This window comes from Mastigoproctus giganteus, chromosome 5, assembly GCF_048544385.1.
Source record: "Mastigoproctus giganteus isolate SK-2022 chromosome 5, ASM4854438v1, whole genome shotgun sequence".
Lineage (NCBI taxonomy): Eukaryota > Metazoa > Arthropoda > Arachnida > Uropygi > Thelyphonidae > Mastigoproctus > Mastigoproctus giganteus.
Window position 1 is genome coordinate 217,481,286 of NC_143579.1, and position 22,364 is coordinate 217,503,649.

General features: G+C 37.9%; 1 protein-coding gene across 1 annotated transcript in view; it reads left to right on the forward strand.

Moving 5' to 3' along the window:
• The window catches only part of LOC150086110 (apolipophorins-like), a 103,630-nt gene that overhangs the window by 37,163 nt on the left and 44,103 nt on the right, over positions 1 to 22,364 (forward strand). The window contains exons 10-20 of the mRNA XM_090374376.1: positions 4,719 to 4,868; positions 5,011 to 5,158; positions 8,517 to 8,800; positions 9,052 to 9,231; positions 10,352 to 10,492; positions 10,587 to 10,792; positions 10,984 to 11,163; positions 11,565 to 11,829; positions 12,268 to 12,424; positions 12,937 to 13,200; positions 19,049 to 21,858. Of these exons, the coding sequence (XP_090230502.1) occupies positions 4,719 to 4,868; positions 5,011 to 5,158; positions 8,517 to 8,800; positions 9,052 to 9,231; positions 10,352 to 10,492; positions 10,587 to 10,792; positions 10,984 to 11,163; positions 11,565 to 11,829; positions 12,268 to 12,424; positions 12,937 to 13,200; positions 19,049 to 21,858 (4,785 nt within the window). The remainder of the gene's footprint in view (positions 1 to 4,718; positions 4,869 to 5,010; positions 5,159 to 8,516; positions 8,801 to 9,051; positions 9,232 to 10,351; positions 10,493 to 10,586; positions 10,793 to 10,983; positions 11,164 to 11,564; positions 11,830 to 12,267; positions 12,425 to 12,936; positions 13,201 to 19,048; positions 21,859 to 22,364) is intronic.

Genomic DNA, 22,364 nt, shown 5'->3' on the forward strand with positions numbered 1-22,364 from the left:
CCGTGTGGAAGCAGAGTTTTGTTATCTTTTACTGGTAGTGGAAGCCAGGATTGGCTCATTTCGAATCTATCTATTGGACTACCCGCACAACGAAAGTCAAATAACTGTTTTCCATTCCTAAAATAGTAAACAGTATACGATTTCCCAGAGGAAAAAAGTTATTTATATTCCGGTAAACCACCAGGTCAGAGGAGTTTACAATCTTTACTGCTGCTAAGTACTGTACAAGTAGTAGAAACAATAATATTCATCACATGGCCAGGAGTTTTACAAAAAAGGGCAGAAAATGATACATCTGATTAAAAATTGGGAAAAGTTACATAGGAAATTATAAGTTATACAAAAAAAAGCATATACAAATAAAATTATAATAAATAGGTAAATATAATGAAAAAAAAATACATAAATGAAAACATCATAGAGCAGACCAAGAACAATTCAAAAACATTTGGCAAAGATATTGAATCAAAATCACACTATGGATTTTTATCAAAAGATGCGAAATAATAGTTGTTGCCGCTCAAAAAACACAACGCCGTAGGGATTGGAGCGGGTGGATGGTTGGTATCGATGATCAGTAATCTGGCACAGTTTACACCACAAGATTTGGAAGGAGTTATTCCAGTTCCGATCCGTTCTAGGATCGCAATTGTAATCGTTAATATGTAGCAGTCACGCAAGCTTGAACTACGATTTACTCAAATAGCGTGCGCTACTGCAATCTCACTCCTGCTAAGTCAAGCCTATCGAAGACTAATAAGCCTGTGTCAAACATTCGGACATAACTTGCATGTTTTGCCCTAATATGATTTTTTTTATGTGAATTCATCGTACCACATGATAGCACAGTGTCTTCATCACTTGTTACTCGTTTGGAGAAGCTCTGATTCCATTCTCGTCAGCGAATGGAGGAATTTAAAGTCCCAGTCATTCGAGGCTGTAGCTAGCCGATCTCAGGGGGGGGGGGGGGGAGTAAGGTTTTCTTCATAAATCATTCTGGGTTTTCAGCTCAATATATAAATAGGCCCGTGAACACACACTTCTATAGACATAACATGCATATAAGTTACGCTTGGAAAATCTTAACATGATAATTATTATTTGAATTCTTAACCTAATAATTATTATCTGAATTCGTCACGTAGTCAGGAAGTTCGTTATCTCGATGGGATTTGTTTTGACGAAGGCCTTAACTGACTTAGTGAATGTACTAACTATCGATGAACCATGCATAGTATCAGTGAACGTCAATCGTAATAATGGATAATTGTGTCGTATATTCTAGTACAAGGATAACAATAAAATCTGTCATGCAATAAAGATTTTATATGCATATTTCTGCGATAAAATACAGTATATGGATGGCGTCGAATCCAATTAGAGTAAAACAGGGAATACACAACTCAGAAAACGAAATTTATTTATTTTTAACTTGTAGAAACATGGAACGGCTTTAAAAAAAAACGAATTTCATACTATATTTTGTAGTCGCTAAAAACTTGTGCACTTGACATGCTTGTGTTTGCATTTTACACAAAGGCCATCTATCTGAAATCATCGTACTCTGTCTCTGTGACAGTATGGTTGTTTCACCACTTTTCATTCTATATGACCTGACTGAAGCACATAAGTGTTATGTTTCAATGACCACATATAGCAGAGGAACTCTAAATTGAGAATACTTGTTCCTGTCGATAAAGACAGCTCCCTCTCAACTCCGAATTTTAGGTTATACAGTTTTCAGTTACCGTTATGCGGCTAATTATTTGAATATTAATGCGCTTTAAAGACACTTAAAACTTTATTATTACCAGTCAATGCACAGTCATGAGAGGTGATTGATATTGATAAATGGGTCGTCTTTATCCATATCGCTACGAACCTTGCATCCTCTTAGCTTACGTTTCAATCAATCCGAGCTGCAGAATGACGCCTTTAGCATCAAAAAGAAGAAAACTGATTTGTAAACTTTTCCTGAGAATAAAACCATTTTGTCTTCTTAAAATTGCTCCGCCACCTAAACACTAATCAGTAGAGAAAATACCAATTCTGGGTGTCCTCCATGCCCCCGGAAGAGAAACGAATAGCCCGCCGTACTCTTTAACAACCAATTTAAACTACCTGTCCGGTGCCGACCGGGATTGCCGGGTGTGTAAAGTGCCTGCCTGGCAACCCAAAGGTCGCGGGTTCGATTCCCGCCTCGGGCTTGGATCAAAGTACAGCAAAAAACTTTGGTAGGTGCATTATGGCCACAGAAGCCTATGCGCCAACAACTACCAAAAAAAAAAAAACCTGTCCGGATCCCCTTGGTCTGTTTCCGTCCCCCCCCAGTTATACAAAGTTATACATAGTTTAGCGACGGATACCAATAATTCTTGGATAAACTGCAGCATTTCCTGGATACTTTTTTCCAGCTTCACATAAAATCCAATTTTGCCTTAAAAAGTTCGGAATACCGTTTGCATCCACCACAGTGAAACGTACTTTACTTTCTATGCGATAGCATAGTTCAAATAACTAGGTTTAAATGCCAACTTCTATGCTGTTAACTCATTGCCTCTACAAGTGCTACATGACACGTCTACCGTCCTCTATAACGTCTCATATCGTCGCAATGTGGCAGTTTCAGAATTCTTCGAACATCGCTCTCGAGTGACAGATTTCTAAGCGTATGCTTAGAAATTTAAGTGTAATACTGGAGTGACAGATTTCTAAGCGTACGTCACATACCCTTAAAAATGGGGAAATACCTTGCCTTACATTGCATGAAGCTTATGATAAGGTTTTCGCATACTCGTATTTATTTACTTATACGGTATTCTTCTTACCCACAGGGCACGCAGAGCCCTGTGGTGAGAAACTTTAGCATTACAAAGTATACTTCATTACAGAGAATCTTTACAAAATTGGGATTAATGAAAGAGAGTTAAAAGTAATTTTCTTATATATGGGGTTAAGCATATAATCAACGAGGCGATTAGCAAATAAATGTTAAGCACAAGGGACAAGCAATGAAAATTAAATTCTGTGACGAGAACGAGAAAGTCTATGAGTGTATCTCAAGTCTATGAAAAAGATATTCTTGTTGTGGGGACTAAATAATATCACAATAATCAAAATAGGAAATGTAAACTGCTTGTAGAGAAGAATTATAACTTAATCATTATTAAAAGTTGAGGAAGAACGCTTCATTAAATACAGAAATTTGGAAGTCTGGAATATTATGAAATCGATATCGCAAAAGAGATGAAGAGCAGATCGGATGACAATCACAGAATTTACAATATAATAATCACTGAGGATTAAGGACCAAATTGCACAATTCGAGCGGAAGCGACATAATTACCATTTAAACGGGTTAAGAAACAAGTTATTTTTGTTGAGCCAAAGTGTGAGAGAATCAAGATAGGACTGGAGCTCATCACTGTCAGTTGATGAATAAATAACTTTGTAAAGTTTAAGATCATTTGCATAAAGTTGCCACTCAGCGTAAGCAGAATGAAATACAGTAGACAGATCATTAATGTAAACGATAAAGAAAAGCGGACCTAAGGATGAGCCTTGAGAAACACCTTGTGAAACAGAAAACCAAATTGCTGAAGTACCTTCAATTATTACAGACAGGTAAAGATTGCTAATTAGAGAAGCAAGCAAATCCAGTAAAAGGGTAGTAGACCAAAAGATGCAGGCCTAAAGAGAAGTCAATCGATGTGAACAGAATCAAATGAATGTGAAATATCAAGGAATGTTCCAAAATAATTTGAAATAGTGAATTTTGTGAGAAGAAAAGCATGCTTGTGATTATTCCAGAATAGTGAAGGTAGGAACTAAGATATTTAAAAAAGCAGGAGTTCAAAAATTTTAGCAATTTTGTTGAGTGTAGTAATGGTATAGTAATAGGTCGAATTTTAGCATCGGTGTTGAGTATAGTAATAGGTGCTAAAGAAGAACTACTTTTCTTGAAGAAAAGAGCAGGGAGGGCAGCAGGACAGGGGGCAGTGAAATTTTTAAGACGATAAATAGCTGACTGGACATTATCGATAGTGAGGACTAATCTACCAAAGCCGTTGTTTGTGTCAAATTAAAACTAAATGCGGATACAACGTGGCTGTTCGAGAGAACAAATGGGTCGCACAAAGATTAGCTATGCAACAAGGAGAGCTGATCGAAACATTTTAATCATTAGTTAACATAGGAATTCTGGAATATCTCGATAGATGTTTGAAATAGCACCATTAAAGACTGGAATTGCAATTCTGAGTAAGTTCAGCTTCTACTGAGCGAAGATAATGAGAATATTGAGATTTTGTAACTCTATTTTTAAAACGACGTCTAAGAGAAGAGAAAGAAAAGTAGCTATAGTTACTTTTAAGTTTAAGGTGCCTTTAGTGAAAGTAATTTTTTTCGACAAATTAGATATTGTTTAGCTTTACTAAAAATTTAATTTGAAGACTGGAAACTAAAATATAGAATCTTCACCTCCTTTAATAGCTTCATGATATAAAAGTGAAAACAAAATATATAAATTTCTCATTATGTCGATAACAGTGAATGGTTTTCATTTATCAGTGTACTTTCACTTTTTATAACTCAATAGTTCTTTCCCTTTTTATAACTCAAAAGTCCTTTAACTTTTATATATAATTCAAAGTTTGTTTTCACTAGAGGAACTACTACACCAAGACTCACTTTCTAAATTTCATTTCATTTCCTTACAGATAATCCTAGCACTGAAGGCTTTCGGTAACCTGGGAATCATGGGAGAGGCCTTAACCAGTGTCTTAGAATGTGCTACTACCGCTAGTAACTCCATCCCCATTAGACTATCTGCTATTGAGGCTTTCCGTAGAGCTTCATCTGAAGATGAGGTAACTATATGATGGCGAGCAAACACGCACAATAATTTCTTAAAGTTCATTCTTTACAACCAATAGCTCTTCCTACTCACTTATATAGTTAAAAAGAACTGATTTTTATAAACTGCATTAATAGAAATACTTTCTATCTTAGGAGGTCTCAAAGTTCCTGGAAATACTTGCTAATACTGACGAGAACACAGAAGTAAGAATCGCATCGTATCTAGCAATTATGAAATTGGCCGATAGGAAGACAATCGAAAAGATCGTGGAAATCTATGAAAAAGAGACTAGCAAACAAGGTAATTGATGCCTAAAGGAAAGCAAAAATCATTAAATCTAACAATACCCTTCAAGCTAGTTATCTATGGTGTTACGTAAATGTTTCACTATATCATGCTGTAAAACAGTGCACAAGATGTGATCAAAAAGTTCGGGGACTGAATTAATATTTACGTTTTTTAATATATAAATATTAAATGATTAAGCTTATTGACTTTTCGGAAGGATCTTCTTCGAAGTAGACTACTTGACACTGTATACACCGATTCCAACGCTTCTTCTTGAATCATTTTCAACTTGTTGAGGCATTCCTAATAGGAATTATTAATAGTTTCTGTGTCGCGTTCTGAATAATTTCCTCAATTGTCGTAAATCCGTGCCTTTTCAAGGGGACTTTAAGCTTGGAAAACAAATAAAAAAACACAGGGAGCTAAATCTGACAAGTATGACGGATGGGGAATCATACTGATGGAGGCATTGTCATGATGCCAGCACCAATTCCTTGAAGAATACCTTTCTGTCCATTTCTACGAAACAGCATCATAGAACTGTTTTGTAGTATTCCTGGTCCACTGTTTTACCATGCAGGACAGATTAGAAAGAGGTTGGCAAACAAGGTAAAAGATGACTAAAGGAAAGCAAAAATCACTGACAAATTCATAATTAACGCTAATCATGTGAGCTTAAAAACATGATTTTCACATTCGATTGAGAGGACTGTGCCTTTGTTTCTTTCCGGTCATATACATCCACGATCCATCAGAGTCAATGATAAAAGAAACAAAGTGTGAGCTAGCACATTAAGGAAGGTTGTGACATGCGAGAACTAGCCGTTTTGTGTGATCATCAGTAAAGATGAGAGGCACAAACTTCACAAACTTCGCTGGAACCGTCGCATTCCCAAATCTTGTATTAAATTTCACTGAAATGTCTCATAAGAAATATCAATTTCACTAGCAACTTTGCAGATAGTTAAAAGTCGGTCACCCCTGATCACATCTCGAACACAGGCGATCGAACTGGTTTTTGAATAAATGAAAACGGCGAAGAAGGATAAGAAGCCATCTTTAAAATGCGACGAAACACACAGTGGCATAGTATTAGGGTAGGGTGCTACTGGTGGTCTCCCACAACTGCGTACTCTTGCAAATTATACAGAATTCTGTAAATTACAGAAGTGTGAGTGGCATGTTGTATGTGTATAGTATTGTGTTGGGTTCTGTTGTTTCTCTGGCTACTTGGCTACTTGTTCTTGAGTCAGGATGGCACCTAGGCAAATGCCCATCTCCACCTTGAACACCTACACAAAAAGTGTGTAGGTGTGTAAGCCTGAAAAAAAGTGTGTCAGGCCTCTTCGAACTAGCGAGCAGCCAACACGTGGGCAGCTGCCGCCTAATGCCCGTCCCAAGCTCGAGGAGCTAGGTCCGGGTCCACTATTCACTGCCAGTGCACTAAAATCCCGCACCCGCTGAGCACTGACAGTGAATAATGGACCCGGCCCTGGCTCCTCGAGCTTGCGACGGGCATTAAGCGGCAGCTGCCCAGGTGTTGGCTGCTCGCTAGTTCGAAGAGGCCTGACACTTTTTTCAGGCCGTTTCACAGAGGTTTTGTGCTGTCGCAGGTTTTCAAGGTGGAGATGGGCATTTGGGCCCCTAGTGGAATCCTATGTTGTCCGCCGCCACCACCACCACCACCACCACTAGGAGGTAAGGATAAGCCAGGTTGCCCATTATTCTCTGGATGGATTCGGCCAGGGTCGCCTGCACTTCCTGGACGAAGTCGAATTTAAAAAAAAAAAAAAAGGTGCGAGTCGAAGAATGAGAGTCAAAGCGGGCAGGAAGATGGAAAGAGAGCGTCCTCCGGATGATGAAGGCAGGGAAGGAATGATGATGAAGGGTTGAACACTATTGGACTGGGAAATTCACTTGTTCCCAATGACAGTAAAACTAATTCCACAGGAAGATCATTGGAGGGATTAGTTGTCCTGCCTATCATCTGTCTGTTATGGGTTTGTTTGACGGTTGGCGCGTCTAATTTCAAAGTGTGATTTAGCAAACTTTGTAAAGGCAAACTAGCAAGGCTCATTCTGCAGTAAGAGGTGCTCATTATGCTGTTGGTTTTCCTGTATTTCGGTGATTAACCTGAATCGGGGTTTTTGTATTTAGGACAAGTGTTCATAAAATGGTCCAAACTTTCTTCATCTCCACATGTACATAGAAGGTCATTTTCAATCCCCTTGTCAGTTTGAGCTTGAAAGGATCATGTCCCGTAAGGAGCAAGGTAGCTTGTAGGCCTGGTGAATACCAGGGAGGAGATTTCAGACTAGTAAATGCAATTTATGGGATGAATTTCCTGGTAATTATACTCTTGTCAGAGTTTTCCTAACTCTGTTGCCAGATTCTATTTTAAGTTTTTCGGTCATTTTCTTTTTTCATGCCCGGTATCATTTGTGAGGTCAAGGATAATATCAGCTATTGTCGTTGGAATGCCCATCTTCAAGCGTTGGAAGAGACCTCTGCGAACGACCTCCAAGTGGAGGAGCAGGCACCCCAGCGAGGACCTGGAGTGCAGGCGTGCTAACTGTAAGCACGCCCTGGTAACTGTAGGTAGCATTGTTCTCTGGATGGAGTTTAATTTGCTGAAATTTTAAGAGTGTAGCCCTGGTGCACCAGACAGCTGCACCATAGGAGACGATGAGGACGAAAATAGATTTGTAAATTAACATCAAGGTCTGATGCTTGATGCCCGAGTCCACTCGACTAATTCGGGTAATCATAACATAGTACTTCATAATCTTGTCAGCCAGGTATTTTAAATGAGTGGTGAACTTCATATCAATAAGTATTCCCAAATACTTGACTTCCGGATAGAGCCCAACTGAAATATTGTTTATTTTAATGACTGGTGGTCTAGTTAGCTGCAGTGTTCCTTTAAGCAATATTGATTTAGTTTTCACGCCGGAGATGACCAGCCGATGTATAGCTGCCCGCTTCTGTAGCTTTGAAAGGGCTCTGTTGCACGGGTTTCCAGCCCAGCTCTTGTGTTAGCATTCACTACCAAGACCAGATCATCCGCGAAAGCGAGAGACGAAACACAAAAAAAACACCTTCTGTTCTACGAGTGCTAATTCAGACTGGCTGCAGTAAAAGGATAGTTGATAATTTTACTATATCTAGATGAGTCGCAAAACATATTGCGACAAGTCGCAACTCACAACGGCGCAGAAATTTCAAGATATAAATTCAGTCTGCGAACTTTTTGATCATATTTCGTGTATATATGTATATATATATATATATATATGATGAAAAAAGTTCTCCATTTCTTTGTGTGTTATTTACCTGTCTTACTCTTGTTTATTTATTTTTGTTATTATAGTTGGATCTTTTATTTTTGCTCACTTGAGCAATATAAAGGAAACGAAAGCGCCAATGAAGCAACATATCCGTAAACTAGTTAGGGAGTTTAAACTGAAGAAGAAGTTTCCCAATGATTTCTGGAAGTATTCAACTAATTTAGATTTGTCTAGCTACAAAGACGCCACGAACACCGGTACCAATTTAGAAGCTAATGTAATTTATACTCCTGGCTCCTTCCTCCCACGATCAGGATTTATGAATATCAGTTTCGACCTCTTTGGATCCCAGGTGAATCTATTTGAGGTAAGTAGAAATGTCAAAATGTTGGCAAAATATATTTACCACGTTATAAAATATAAAAATATAAATTTACGACGTTAGCAATATTAGCTATTAATTAGAATGATTAAATAATATTTATATCTTCTTTTAACCCAGCAATATAATTAATATATTAATACAGTAATCGAAGCATGTAATGAAATTATTAAGTATCCATTAAATTTACAGAGTAATTTACATTAAATTAATTAATATATCTACTTTATATCTAGATTGGCGGGAGAGTTGAGGGACTGGAGCACACTCTCGAAAGGATCTTCGGGCCACACGGCTTCCTTGCAAAAAATTCGCTATCAGATTTAGTTTACGATGACGTTGATGAAGATGCAAACCGCGTGAGAACAAAGCGATCCGCCCAATACCAGCCCAAACTAGACTTATTAGATGAAAGAGTAAGAAAATTGAATTTTCTTTCAATTATTGAAAATATTAAAATTTTCAATGTTATTTACACTGCCTGTTATATATCAACAAACATTGTGATCTCTCATTCAGCTAATTCCTTTTCACATTTTTATTTCTGTTAATTTATTTATTACTCACAGAGTATGTTACAGCAAAATATTCAATTCTTTCCGATAACATACGAGTATACTTCACGGTGTATACTCGTATAAATGCAGAAAGCATTTATACTTTTCGTGAATCTTGAATGGTAGCAAAGTGGATAGCGAGCAGCAGCACCATCACTTTGGTGGTGCTGCTCGCTATCCACCTGCTATGGCAGACCATCACTTTGGTGGTGGTCTGCCATAGCAGTGTCTCACATTCTGAACATATACTATAACGAATTATTTATTAGGGTCACCCGTAATTGATTACATCTACCCATGTGTTTTGTGTCTGTAAATTTCGTGTGTTCTCTGGTCGATTTGCCTGTTTTGCTGGACGAAAAACCCCAATTTCTGGGGAAAAAACCTTGCTATCTACGCCTCAGACCGACTAACTCAGCCACAGAGTGAAAAGGGCCCATTAAAGTTCCTCACATCATCGACGGGATTCGAACACGGGCCTTTTTCACCCGGTGTGGGGAGGACGGTGACAATACCACTGTGCTACCGCGCAGACACACCTACTATAACAGAATAACCGTTCAGAAATGTTATTTGTTTCAAAGTGTTCACCGTTTACGAGTCACTACATTCTGCATTGCCAGGTATGAGGCTTCGCATTGTACTTGACGATGAAGTGATTGGTAGTTTCCAAGAATCGCTTCGGAAGTGATTCGTGGAAACCAAAAGTTATTTTACTCATCGTAAGATCATAGCATTTACTTACGGCAGTTGAAATTTTGTATCCCGCAAGTTCTCAGTTTACTGAGTAATTATTTTGTGTACACATCATGTGACAGGTCAAGAAGCAATCAATCTCAATCATCTTCCCAAAAATAAATAGGCAGTCTTTATAATCGACATATTCCGTGTATTTTCACATTTTATTTTAATGTGACTTTGTATATACACGTGTTGATACGTGAATAAAATTTAACTGCGCATTGTTTTTCATTTATAGGTAAACATAAAAACTCCTAACAATCCTATGGGTTCACTCTATTTCAAGATTTTTGGCAATGAGTTAGGCTCATTCCGATTCCGTAATCGGGATGATCTTCGCTTCTGGAAAAACTTCGACAGTCAAAACATTTTAAATGAGGTAAGGAGTACTGTTTATTAACTGAGATTTACTAAAGTTAATTTTAAAATTTTCTTTTACTATTGCCAGACACTGAATTAACTTATTGTTTTAGTTGGCAAGAAACAATAAAGTTGATCTTGCTAGAAGTATTATGTTCCTGGATACCACCATACTCGTACCTAGTGTCACTGGAAGAGCTTACATGTTAAATATAAACGGTAGTGCCACTGTGGGAGTAAAGATTGATGGCAGGTTTGATATACAAGGACTACTCTCTTCTCCGCGCAACTGTGATATTGATGGACATATTCAACCAAGGTAAAAATATTTCGAGATGAATTACGTATTAAATGAACTTTTAATAAAAATTAAATTATGTAACTGAGATAATCGATGTTTTAAATTAATTTTATTCAATAAATTATCGAATTAAACTGAATTAATTATGAAATTAGCTTAACTAAACAACGGAGCTCTTAGAAATAATTTTGTTCGTTATATCTTTGCAGTGCTATTATCGAACTAAGTGCCCTTCTAGGCATTAAATCAGACTCCACACCTGGTCTCAAAGTAATCACCACGCTTCACACATCCTCCGACATCGAAGGTAAACTTGAAATCAAAGATGGAAGTATTGTAAATGCCCGGCTTGGTATACCTACTGATAAAACTGAAATCTTCACCCTTAAGTAAGTCAATTTTACCAGTTACGTTCTTTATGTGAATAACTTCGATCCTACATATATCTGAACTATATATTTCTAATATCTATTCGTTAACTATATTTATTTAAATGATATACGATAAAACGAACTTTTCAGACTGTGCATTTTAAATATGCTTCAATTTTCTCTAAAAGAAGAACAACTGTAAGAAATATTCTTGATTTACCTTTATCATTTCTGAAACGTATAACATTTCTTCTAAGGTTTGTCAATTATGAAAAAAAAATTAAGGCAAGTAATTTATCAAATCATCTGACTGATTACTTACTCTTACAGTATTAAATATAAAAATTATTCACCAAGTTTCATTAAATTTCGTATTCTGCGACTCATTTATATGATCACATTTCTGCTTCTTCTTACAGACGCCAATTGTATGATGTGGACCATCGTGGTGAAGAGAAAAAAGTTCCATTAGGTCCCACTCACAATCTCGATCACTGTACTACATCTCTTACGAAAGCATTAGGCATTGAATTCTGTATGAAGTTCGAATCTCCACGACCACTGATCAGTAAAGAGGTTCCCTTCTTTCCTCTTCATGGACCATTAGATATTGAAATCTCTACCAAAAAGACTGATCTTTCCCGACAAGGCTATGAACTTTATATCGAAGTTGACAATCCACGGGTATGTTAGGCGAAAACATTACGCACAAAGTGCGAGAAAATTTTCATATTATTAAGTAATTATATATGTGATTCATAAAATTATTTAATGAATAAGTTAATTCATTTTCAGTTAAATTAAATAAATCGTTAGTAATTTGATTTAATGAACTATTAAAATGATAGTTAATGGTTAGTTATAGTGTATGTTTATACACTAAAATACACTAGGTATAATGTATGTAAGTACGTTAACAATGTACTACATAATTAAAGGTTTATTATTCGTTATCAATAGTAAAAATAATTGCTAATAACAAAATTTCTCTTAAACTATAGAACGTGAATGAGAAGTCGGTAGTAATTATTAGCCTAAAATAGTTACTCATTAATTATATTTAAATATCTGTATTAATAAAGTATTAATTCTTCCTAACAATAATGTATGCAATTCCTTTAGGCACATCCAGAAAGGGTTTATAAATTATTATTTGACACACCGGGATCCAGAATTAATAGGAAACATTTAATAGAAGTGCGTATTGCCACACACAGGCAAGATGAACAAGCCCTCAGGATTAATTATCAATGTCCATTGAAGATGATTGAAGCTAGTGGTAAGTATATTCTAGAATTCTATTCTAGAATTTTTTTCCCTCGTCTTCTATTTTTATAAGAATTATTATCATTTTAAGGAATTCATAAAAACACCATTCATACAGTGTTTCTTACTCGCCGACCGGGCTAGTCGAGTGGGTAAAGTACCTGCCCGGCAACCCAAAGGTCGCGGGTTCGATTCCTGCCTCGGGCTTGGATCAAAGTACTGCAAAAACCTTGAGAGGTGCAATATGGCCACAGAAGCCGATGCGCCAACAACTACCAAATCATAAAAAAAAAAAAAGTTTCTTACTCATATGTAAACAAGGCCTGTGTTTATTGGAAATTTTTAATGGAAGGATGAATTTAAGCTAGTGATACCCTCTCTCAATTCACTAACATAAGCTAATCTTGAAGTATTTGCTTGCGCTCAGGCAGCTTTAAACTGCTGGAGCAAGTTATTACCTGATATTTGATAAATATAGTATTTCGCATAACGCTGCAATAACGATTTCTTTTTTCATTTTTCCAGGTGATTTTATTTCGCGTCCAGATCTCATAAGAGCAAAGGTTGCACTGACGGTCGACAGAACCCGGCAATACAGTTTTAGTGCAGATATGGAAATACAAAGCGATGCGTCCCATAAAAAATACACTCCAACGGTGGAAGTAACGTGGCCAGGTCGAGAACCTTTCCGACTACAAGGTTCAGTGACGCATCAATTAGGTCCAAAGGAGCAAATAAAAGTTGATCTCCAAGCCAATACACCAGAAAAGGGGCCATTTGAAATATCAGGTACGTATTTAAACTAAATATGTTAATAGTTTGGTTAATGAGTTTTGCGACTGTAAATACTGTAATGGATTGTTGACTATCACTTTTATATTTCAGTATTTTTGAATCTAAATTAGTTATAACGCTGGTATAACTAATTTTTATCGGAAAATATTGAGATTACTCGAGAAATGTTAATAAGAGTGATTAGCAAGTTGCCTAATAAATCAACCACGCGGCTTGATCGGTTCCCTATTTTTATAATAAAAATAAGCAGTGCCAGGTGGTGTAACCACTACTCTTATATTTTTAACTTGAGATTAGAGTTGAAGATATGCCTCATTTCTGGAATAAATATTATTACTTCAGACTCATACAAAAAATCAGCAGCCGCTTAAAAAATTACAGGACTATTTTAATTTCTGGGTTGCTAATAGTCTTCGAAAAGATTCTACAACCAATATCAGCCATGTACTGGACACGATTATACCAACTAGATCAAGTATATTTAGCTTCCTGGCAACAAGCTTTAGGATTCAAAGAGCAGTTAAATAGCAGGAAAGAGACAGACAAGTTCTTTCTATATCCAGTAAGCACACGACAGTCTTGACAACCTATGGAAGTGCTATGAGAACTTTAGAAAGCTCATACAGCTGACCGTAATTTTAAATGATTGCCGTCAAATCAAGAGAGGGGAAAAAACTGTCAATTAGAGCCACCCGAGAATGAACTCATCTGCCCACGTGTAATATGTCCATAAATTCCGTGTGTTCTCTGGTCGATTTGCTTGTTTTTCTGGTCGAAAAATCCGAGTTTTCGGGGGCGGGGGATTGCTATTCACGCCTGAGATCGACAAACTCACCCACGGAGTGAAAAAAGCCTATAAGAGTTCATATCAAGGGCAAGTACACCAAGGGGAGGACTTTCAGCAGCATTGTTTTTGCTACCGCCTTGGAACGATTCTTATAAACTTAGAGCTTTATATATTCTATGACAATGATTTTAAGCTAGTAATACAGTCTGATCGTCAAAGCGAAGCGACTTCCTTAAAAGGCGATGTGATAGAGCTGTTTTCCCAAATAGAAGGTTTATGGTGGTAAACGCATTAATCAGGAAAAAAAATCAGAACTGACTTTCTCAAATAAAGAGGATCAAATTATATTAAGGTATGTATTAATAGCATTAAAGTGAGAAGGTAAACTTCCACACGAATCTAATTTTGGGCGCTGGGAAAAAAATCTAATCTTTACGCAGCATTTCAGTATTAGTATAGGATTTAAAAACTGTCTGAGACCACTGTAGTCACCCATACGAAAGCAAAAGCCGTTCCCTTTACTCTTGACAGTAGCCAAGTCTTTAAGTAATTCTCACATCAGCACACTACGAACCTGTGGTTCTTTTACCTGCATATTCTTAACGTATGAAGAAATGCTGCTGATAATCAGATCAAGTGTACTGCTTCATCTTATTGCCTCCCTAACATGGTGCTATGGAAAAAAGTCATCCAATAAATCCCCAGAAGTCTTGCCAGTGTGTAAGTGACTAACCCTTACCAAGAGAGGCTTTAGTTCTGCAATCGCAGAGTCTGTAGACTAGTCACCTGCGAGGTGATTTGATTGAGGTGTTTAAGACTTTTAATGAATTGATCAAGCTCAATGCTGATGGAATTCTTCCTCTTGCTCAGGCTACACACATGACGGAGCACAAATTCAAATTGAAGAAGAAGGGTTGCAGAATAGATGTGCGGAAGTCTGCCTTTAGCCAACGGATGGTTGAATACTGGAGCAAACTTCCGTCCGATATTATGGAAGTGGATAGCCTGAATAAATTTAAAGAAGAATTAGGAAAAACTCTTGGAGGGGATGGATTGATAGGTGAAATGGGAAAGGTGATTTTTTATGATCCCAAAGGAGTATGTTAGCACTAGGACTGCATAGGTGTTTATGACTTTAACTGTTCCCTCCGTTCAGCTTTTATTTGATCAGAGTTTTAGTCTCTGATAGCATTTTTCGGTCAGACTGTCCTTAAACCTGTATCCTTCTGAGCCTGCACCATCCCTAGGTATTTGTAGGTCTCCCCTCCTCTCATGGATTCCATCTCTTTACGAGTATTTAGTTGGTAGGTTTGGCCAACTAATTTCTCCTGATACAATCTGTAGGTTTTTGCACTTGTCTAGACCAAATTCCATCCTGATATCACTGCTGAATTCTTCGGCGATCCGAAGTAGTTGCTGTAGTTAGCATTAGCATTAGCATTAGTAGAGGCATATGATGCAAGAAAGCAAGCTTATTCAGCATCAGCCAAAAAAAAAAAAAAAAAAAAAAACACACCACTCCCATTTCACCCCTCCGTTCGCTCGAAATACCTGTCCAGTTGAGCCTTAAATTTGTTTAGACTATCAACTTCAACAACAAGTGATGGAAGTCGGTTCCACCAACCAACCACCCGCTGGCCAAAGGCAAATTTCCGCACATCTATCCGACATCCGTCCTTCCTCAATTCGAATTTATGCCCTCTGAGCTGATTATTCTGAGCTAGATGAAGAATCCCATTGGCATTAAGCATGCTCAAACCATTCAAAGCCTTATACACCTCTATCAGATTACCTCGCCGGTGCCTAGTCTCCAGACTCTGTAATTTGCAAAACTTAAGCCTTTCTTCGTAAGAGCAACCCTTTGTTCCATTCACTAATCTTGTTGCCCTTCTCTGTACCCGTTCCAGCAGCTCTACATCCTTCTTGAAATGAGGCCTCCAGACCTGTATACAGTACTCTAGGTGTGGCCTAACCATTGCCTTATACAAGGGAATAATCACCTCCTTATCCCTGCTAGAAAAATTCCTGTATATCATTGACAAGACACCATGAGCTACTCTTGCAACTCGTCTGCACTGCTCAGAGAACTTCATATCTGCCTGCACAATTACCCCCAGGTCCTTTTCATTCCTCACCACTGTCAGTGTAGTACCGCAGAGTTGATATGTTGCTCTGGGGTTACTGTTTCCCATATGTAGTACTTTACATTTGTCAATGTTAAACTTCATTTGCCACCTCTCAGCCCATTTGTTCAACCTTTCCAGATCCTGTTGCAGCAGCATAGCGTCAGTAGTGTCCTTAACAACCCTGCCAACCTTTGTATCATCTGCAAACTTGGACATTAAACTTGATATCCCATCATCAATATCATTCATAAACACCGAAAACAACAACGGACCCAACACTGAACCCTGAGGAACTCCACTAATAATATTAGTCCACGTTGAGCAGTGTCCATTGATTACCACTCTCTGTCTTCTGCCACTCAACCATCCCTTTATCCATAGCAGCAATTTGCCTCCAATGCCACACTGCTCCAATTTGTGCAGCAGTCTTCCATGTGCAACAGTATCAAAAGCCTTTCTAAGATCCAAATATATAATATCAAAGTTATTCCCTGCATCCAGTTCTTTTGTGACTACATCATAGTATCCAATCAAATTGGTCAGGCAAGACCTGCCCTTAACAAAACCACGCTGCGTCTGAGCTATAACTGAATTCTTGTCTAAATGATTCTGCAGTGCTTCTTTAACCAGTGCCTCCATTAATTTACCTGGAAATTACTGGAGTTACTGGAGTTGCTTCTCAATTCGATTACCGCGTAGAGTTTGACGTCATTCATGTACATCAGGTGGGAGAGGATGTACAAGTTTTTGCTTCCTTGAGGTTAATATCCATACTTGCTGTTGTTCAGCATGGTGGATAACGGGAGAAACCCTGGGGTCCGCTTCTCAACGTGTTGAGCATGGTAGACAGTGGGTTGAGTAATAGACAGAATCAGTGGGCTCAGCGTATCTCCCTGAAAGATTCCTCTCCCGGTTGTGATATTCTCGACCTTGATTGTGGTACTCCATTTCGCCATGGCTACTTCTAGGAAGTTTGTCACTGTTGGATTGACTTTGTAGATCTTCAGCGTCACTATTTTACCGCTTTTAGTCATCTGGCTGAGCCTTACACACTCAATCAGATTTTATCCGACAATGACCATATGTCTGCTGTCTTTAGCTACTTAAAATCGGTAAACATTTTTACTTGTATTTAAAATTTACCTTTTATTGTTATTTCTTTGTTGATGTTTTACTTTTATACTTTTTATATCTATGTTATTATATATCTTGACAAGGTGGCCTAACTAATTAGGTCAATGAATGCTTAACTTTTTTATATATGAACTGGTTTTGGCGCATTATAGCCTTAGTTGCTAATGCGTCAATAAAATCCAAACCAAACCAAACTTTTCCAATCAATTTCTTACTACTATTACCCCGTTGATACTGGGTCAGTTGGTCTACTTTGACTCTTAATTCTTCTATTATCTTCTGCTGAATCTTCTTTCCCAAGCTGGTGATTTCTTGTTTTTTCGGTTCATCTGCTACTGGTCTCTCGTTTCGCTTACATTAATTCTAGTGGCTGCAACACAGTACACAGCTGTGTGAATGGCCTCCAGCGTTGCACCGTTTTCGTCGAGGCAATGTGGTATTATTTGGCAACTGAGGTGGTCTGTGACTCTCCACAGGATTCTACTGGGTCTCTACTTCTGTATCAGGTGGTCTTTGTGGGATCCATTCCATTGAATTCTGTTAGGGTCTTCTTCCATTCGTCATCTATTCTGGATATCGTGACCTCGTCTCTTTCCACTGGGTTGTATTTCTTCTTGCTCTTCCTCCTCTGATTCCATGTTGTCCATTTTCTTTGTTCTGTGTAATTGGTCGCTCACGTCCTGCTCGATATTTTCAAGATTGCAGGAGCTATCAGGTTCTTCGTGACGATGGTCCTTCTCTGGTCTGCTATTCGCTGTTCGGTAACCTGAATATCCGGGAATCATTCCAACCACTTGGTATGTAGTCTCGACCTGTGCATCGTTTATTATTATTACTTGTTCGTGCTTGCTCTAATCAATCTTGATACAAATAAGATTTTCCAGTAAATAACGCTCCGGCAAGTAATACGGTGCTTATAATTATCGTGCTCACCGCGGAGAAAGAACGGAGTTCGAATTCGTCAGTGGCACGATGTTTTTTTCTTTTCTTTTTTTTTCTCGACAAAATGGTTGAGTAAATCAAACTCAGAAGAGGAGGATATGTTTCACCCCCCCCCCGTAAACTCGGGTTCTTCGTCCAACAAACAGCAAATCAAACGAAGAATATACGCAATTAGAGGCACAACATAATTAATGTTCGTAACCCTTAGTTCAGGGATTTTCAAACTTTCCAATACCACGTTCCCTTAAAATGATAAAATAAATCTATGCAACCCCCAGAGCTGGACAAGAAGTAAATAAACCACTTACCTTTAACATTGGGTACCTTCCTTTTTTCATAAGGTACCAGATAAATTTCGATTTATACATCAAAAAACAATGATAGAATCTTACAACTTTATAAAATGAAACCATTTCATTGGAATTAAATAAAAACAATCAAATTTAAACTTGAGGCAAAACTTTAAAAAAATTACTGCCCCTCAGGCGATCGCAACTCAGTTTGAGATTCTTTGTCGCTTAACGCACACTTAACCTAACCTATTTAAAATAAATAATAATAACAAAAAACTACTAAAAAACACTCTCATGGATAAAATATATATTATTTATACAGTTCTGCAGGACGTAATTCTCGAAAACTGCTCTATATCATCTCATAGGACTGATTGGTAGAAATAACATAACACTTCAGAACTGATGAACTTTGTTACTATTTGTTGTAGCGCAAAAGCCAGATTACGTGTTGTCCAAAAATTAACTTATCATTAAACAACATAACGCTAATTCAATATGTGATATTATAATTTCGTTTGGCAAGATTAAACAACATTATACTTTTATTTTTTTATTAGGTACCATAGACAAAGAGGGTGATGTTCTTCAGTGGACTCGAGATTCCAAATATAAAGTCCAAACTGATCTCAGAATTAAAATGCCCATATTAACAGCAAGAATTCGTGGCACCACTGAAAAACACGGCAAAATCTTCTCAAAGGACACTTCTATAGAGTACTTGGTGCCCGGTTATAGTCGTCATAGCTTCAAACTCAATTCTAAGGTACAGAATCTTAGTACACAGCACCTCATAAAGGTTACCTCAGTTACGGAGGTCCAGATGTCTCAGTATCCAGAATATAACTTTCAACTGAGTTGGGATTTACAGAGAAAGCCAGGAGAACATTTGGAGAATGATATGACCTTACGCTACGGAGAAAATTTACACGACCAACAACATTACATCCATTTCTTCCAAGTGAGTAAACTGGGAGGTAAATACTGGGAGAACGAGCAAGCAAGTTCAAAGAACAAAATTCTTCTGACTGCTCCAGCTCTAGATATCGACTTTGCAATGAACTTAGACACTGAATGGGATTTCAAACAAAATCCTAGATACCTTTTGAAGACAGACGTTAAACATAACCATAAACAGCTGCTCGATGCCGAAGTAAATTACCAAATTCAGTCTACTGTCCCTATGAAAGTGAGCGTTGACTCCAAATTAGAGTATCCTGGACGACAAATCATTTACAGGGACCAGTTTGAACAACGTTCTCCTAGCGAGTTTCATGGACAAAGTTTCTTTCAGTGGCAGAAAGGATCGCATCGTACCGTAAATTATGTTTACACCAGAAAGATCAATGATGCTAAAATTCACCACCAACTAGAGATAAGCACAGTAAACCAAGACGGTCTCACAGTTCTTGAGAAGTCATTCATGTTCTTGCAGACTAGTGAGAACCTAGAAGTGAGTTCACGAACTTCGTATAAAGGGAAAATTATATATTCTTATGACCTGAAAGTTCAACGTTCAGGAGGGGAACTTAATTTGAATACTCCTTTTATAGAGGGAAACGTTAACGTACAGCAAACTGATCATAGTCGTTTGACAAGGTTTGATTTCCGCATCAAGACTAGTCAACCAAGGCATATTACTGGAACAGTAAATCGAAATCACGAAACTACCCGTCACACTATCAATGCTGATGTGTCATGGGATGCTGACAGAGATCCGTCCCGTAAACTAACAACTTCTATTGACCTTCAGTTCCTTTCAACAAAGCGCATTCTTCATACGAAAGTTAACTTTGCTAACTCTGTAAAAGTGGATTACAAGAGTGAAATTTCTTGGAACTTCTTTGAAGGCCCGCACGATATTCAACTGTCAGTGGAAGGGAAGCACAATTATCCTGTATTGGCAACTTTTCATTATGATATTAATGATGGAGCGATGAATTCGTTGCTAAGCTACAAGCACAATAATGTAGAAAAGATTAGGGCCCAGGCCACTGGAAAGTTTAAGAGGGTAGGACATCGTATCGAAACCGCAGGTAAGCTGACTATGTCGTCTACTTACCATCACCTTGACAAAAAAGAACTTTCTTACACTCACTCGTCCGAGTTCACTCCAAATGCCCGGATATTGAACTTTGATGGACGCCTACAGACAGAACATAAAAAAACCTATACCGCTAAATTGGATTACTCTCGTACTCATCACTACGGAACAGGGAGCATCAGAGGACGCATTTTAATTACTTCTCCTCATCCTTCTTGGAAATCCGAGCAGGCATCTATAAATGGCGAGTACAACGCCAATACATTCAATTTTAATCTAGATGTGTCTCCAAGTACTGGAAAGAAGTTTGAAATAACGACATCTTTAGAGAACAGAGGTCATGGTGTTAGCATGAGGTACCTTATGAGGACACCTTTCCAACCCATGCGCGCGCTCAAGTACGAAACTGCTTACGAATTCAGCCCTACAAAGACTGCGTTCAAGTCCCTATTAGAAGTGAACAGAGAGAAAAAGTTCGACGTTATCTTCGATGTAACTTACCTTGGCCCCGGCAAGTTTGAAGGTCAGGCATCAATTGACACATCACGCACGCCATCTATCGGAGGCTATATAAAATCATCTAAAGACCGAAACAGCATCAAGTACGAAGCAGCACTGCAAAAAGATTGTGAAGATGTTCTTTATGAAAAATTTCAGTATGAGAGGTCTTCAAGAGGATTCAACATTAACCTGGAATCTAGACACAGAGAATCCGAGTTGCTCATTATTCTGATTGACAATGTGATTAAGTCCCCAGGGGAGAGAGAATATACTGTTAAGGCGCGAGGATTTGTGAGACCTATGCAAGCGACGATCAACTTGGTGAGCACCGACAAAGGGATTCGCCCCAAAATTACTATCTGCTTTACAGACAAACCGTCGAGTTGCGTAACTGCCGAGGGTATCTACGAAGTGGATAGATCCTCTTCAAAGACAACTCGCCAACTGAAGCTCTTTGTGAAAGACAAAGCTGGTCTGGATGTCACCATCTTCTACGTACGGACAGAAGACGAAGGCGAAATCAAGAGCAAACTTCTCATCGATAACAGAAAAGAGAAATTCGGGTACGACTTTTTCTATGAATCTCGAGGAGAAGGAACCAGCACGGGCCTCACCATCAACCTTCCCTCAAGAATAATGAGTGTGAAAGGAAACATTCTTTCTACCCCAAATTCGCGTACAGAATTCAATCTCCAGGTACTGGCAGATGAACAAAGACATCCTAACAGGAAATTATTAATACATGGAGTAAGGAAGATCCAAGACACAGACGAGAAATTTAAAGCGGAAACAGATATTATCATCAGTCATCCAATACTAGAAAAGGTAAGGTAAATTTCTGTAATAGTTTTTATCTTTGATCATTTTTATCAACGCACTCGTGCACAGCACAACGTTATAAACCAGTTCCTTCACATCAGGTGGAAAAGGTCTGAGCTGGAATCGCGCGAAGAATTGTCATAGACCTTTTACATAACGTGGCTGCTTTACAGACAAAGTCAGTCTCTGACGATAATTGCATGTTTTTTTCTCTCCCAGAAAATACGTTTTTTTTTTTTTTTTTTTTTTTCTCTCCAGGAAATTACTTTTTTTTTTTTTTCTTTTTTTTTTAGTCAGGATACTTAGTTATGTGAAAGAAGATTAAGTGTTAACCAGTAAAACAATTTAATTACAAATAAATACAAAATATCTTTAATTACAAATAGATACTGTAGCTTTCGAGACAAATCTCTTTTTCAACAGAATTTGAACTTAACGGATACAGTTATGCGTGCAGTGAGGCGTGTGAAGGCACGTTATTCAATCATTAAACTGGCGTTTATTGTTGATGC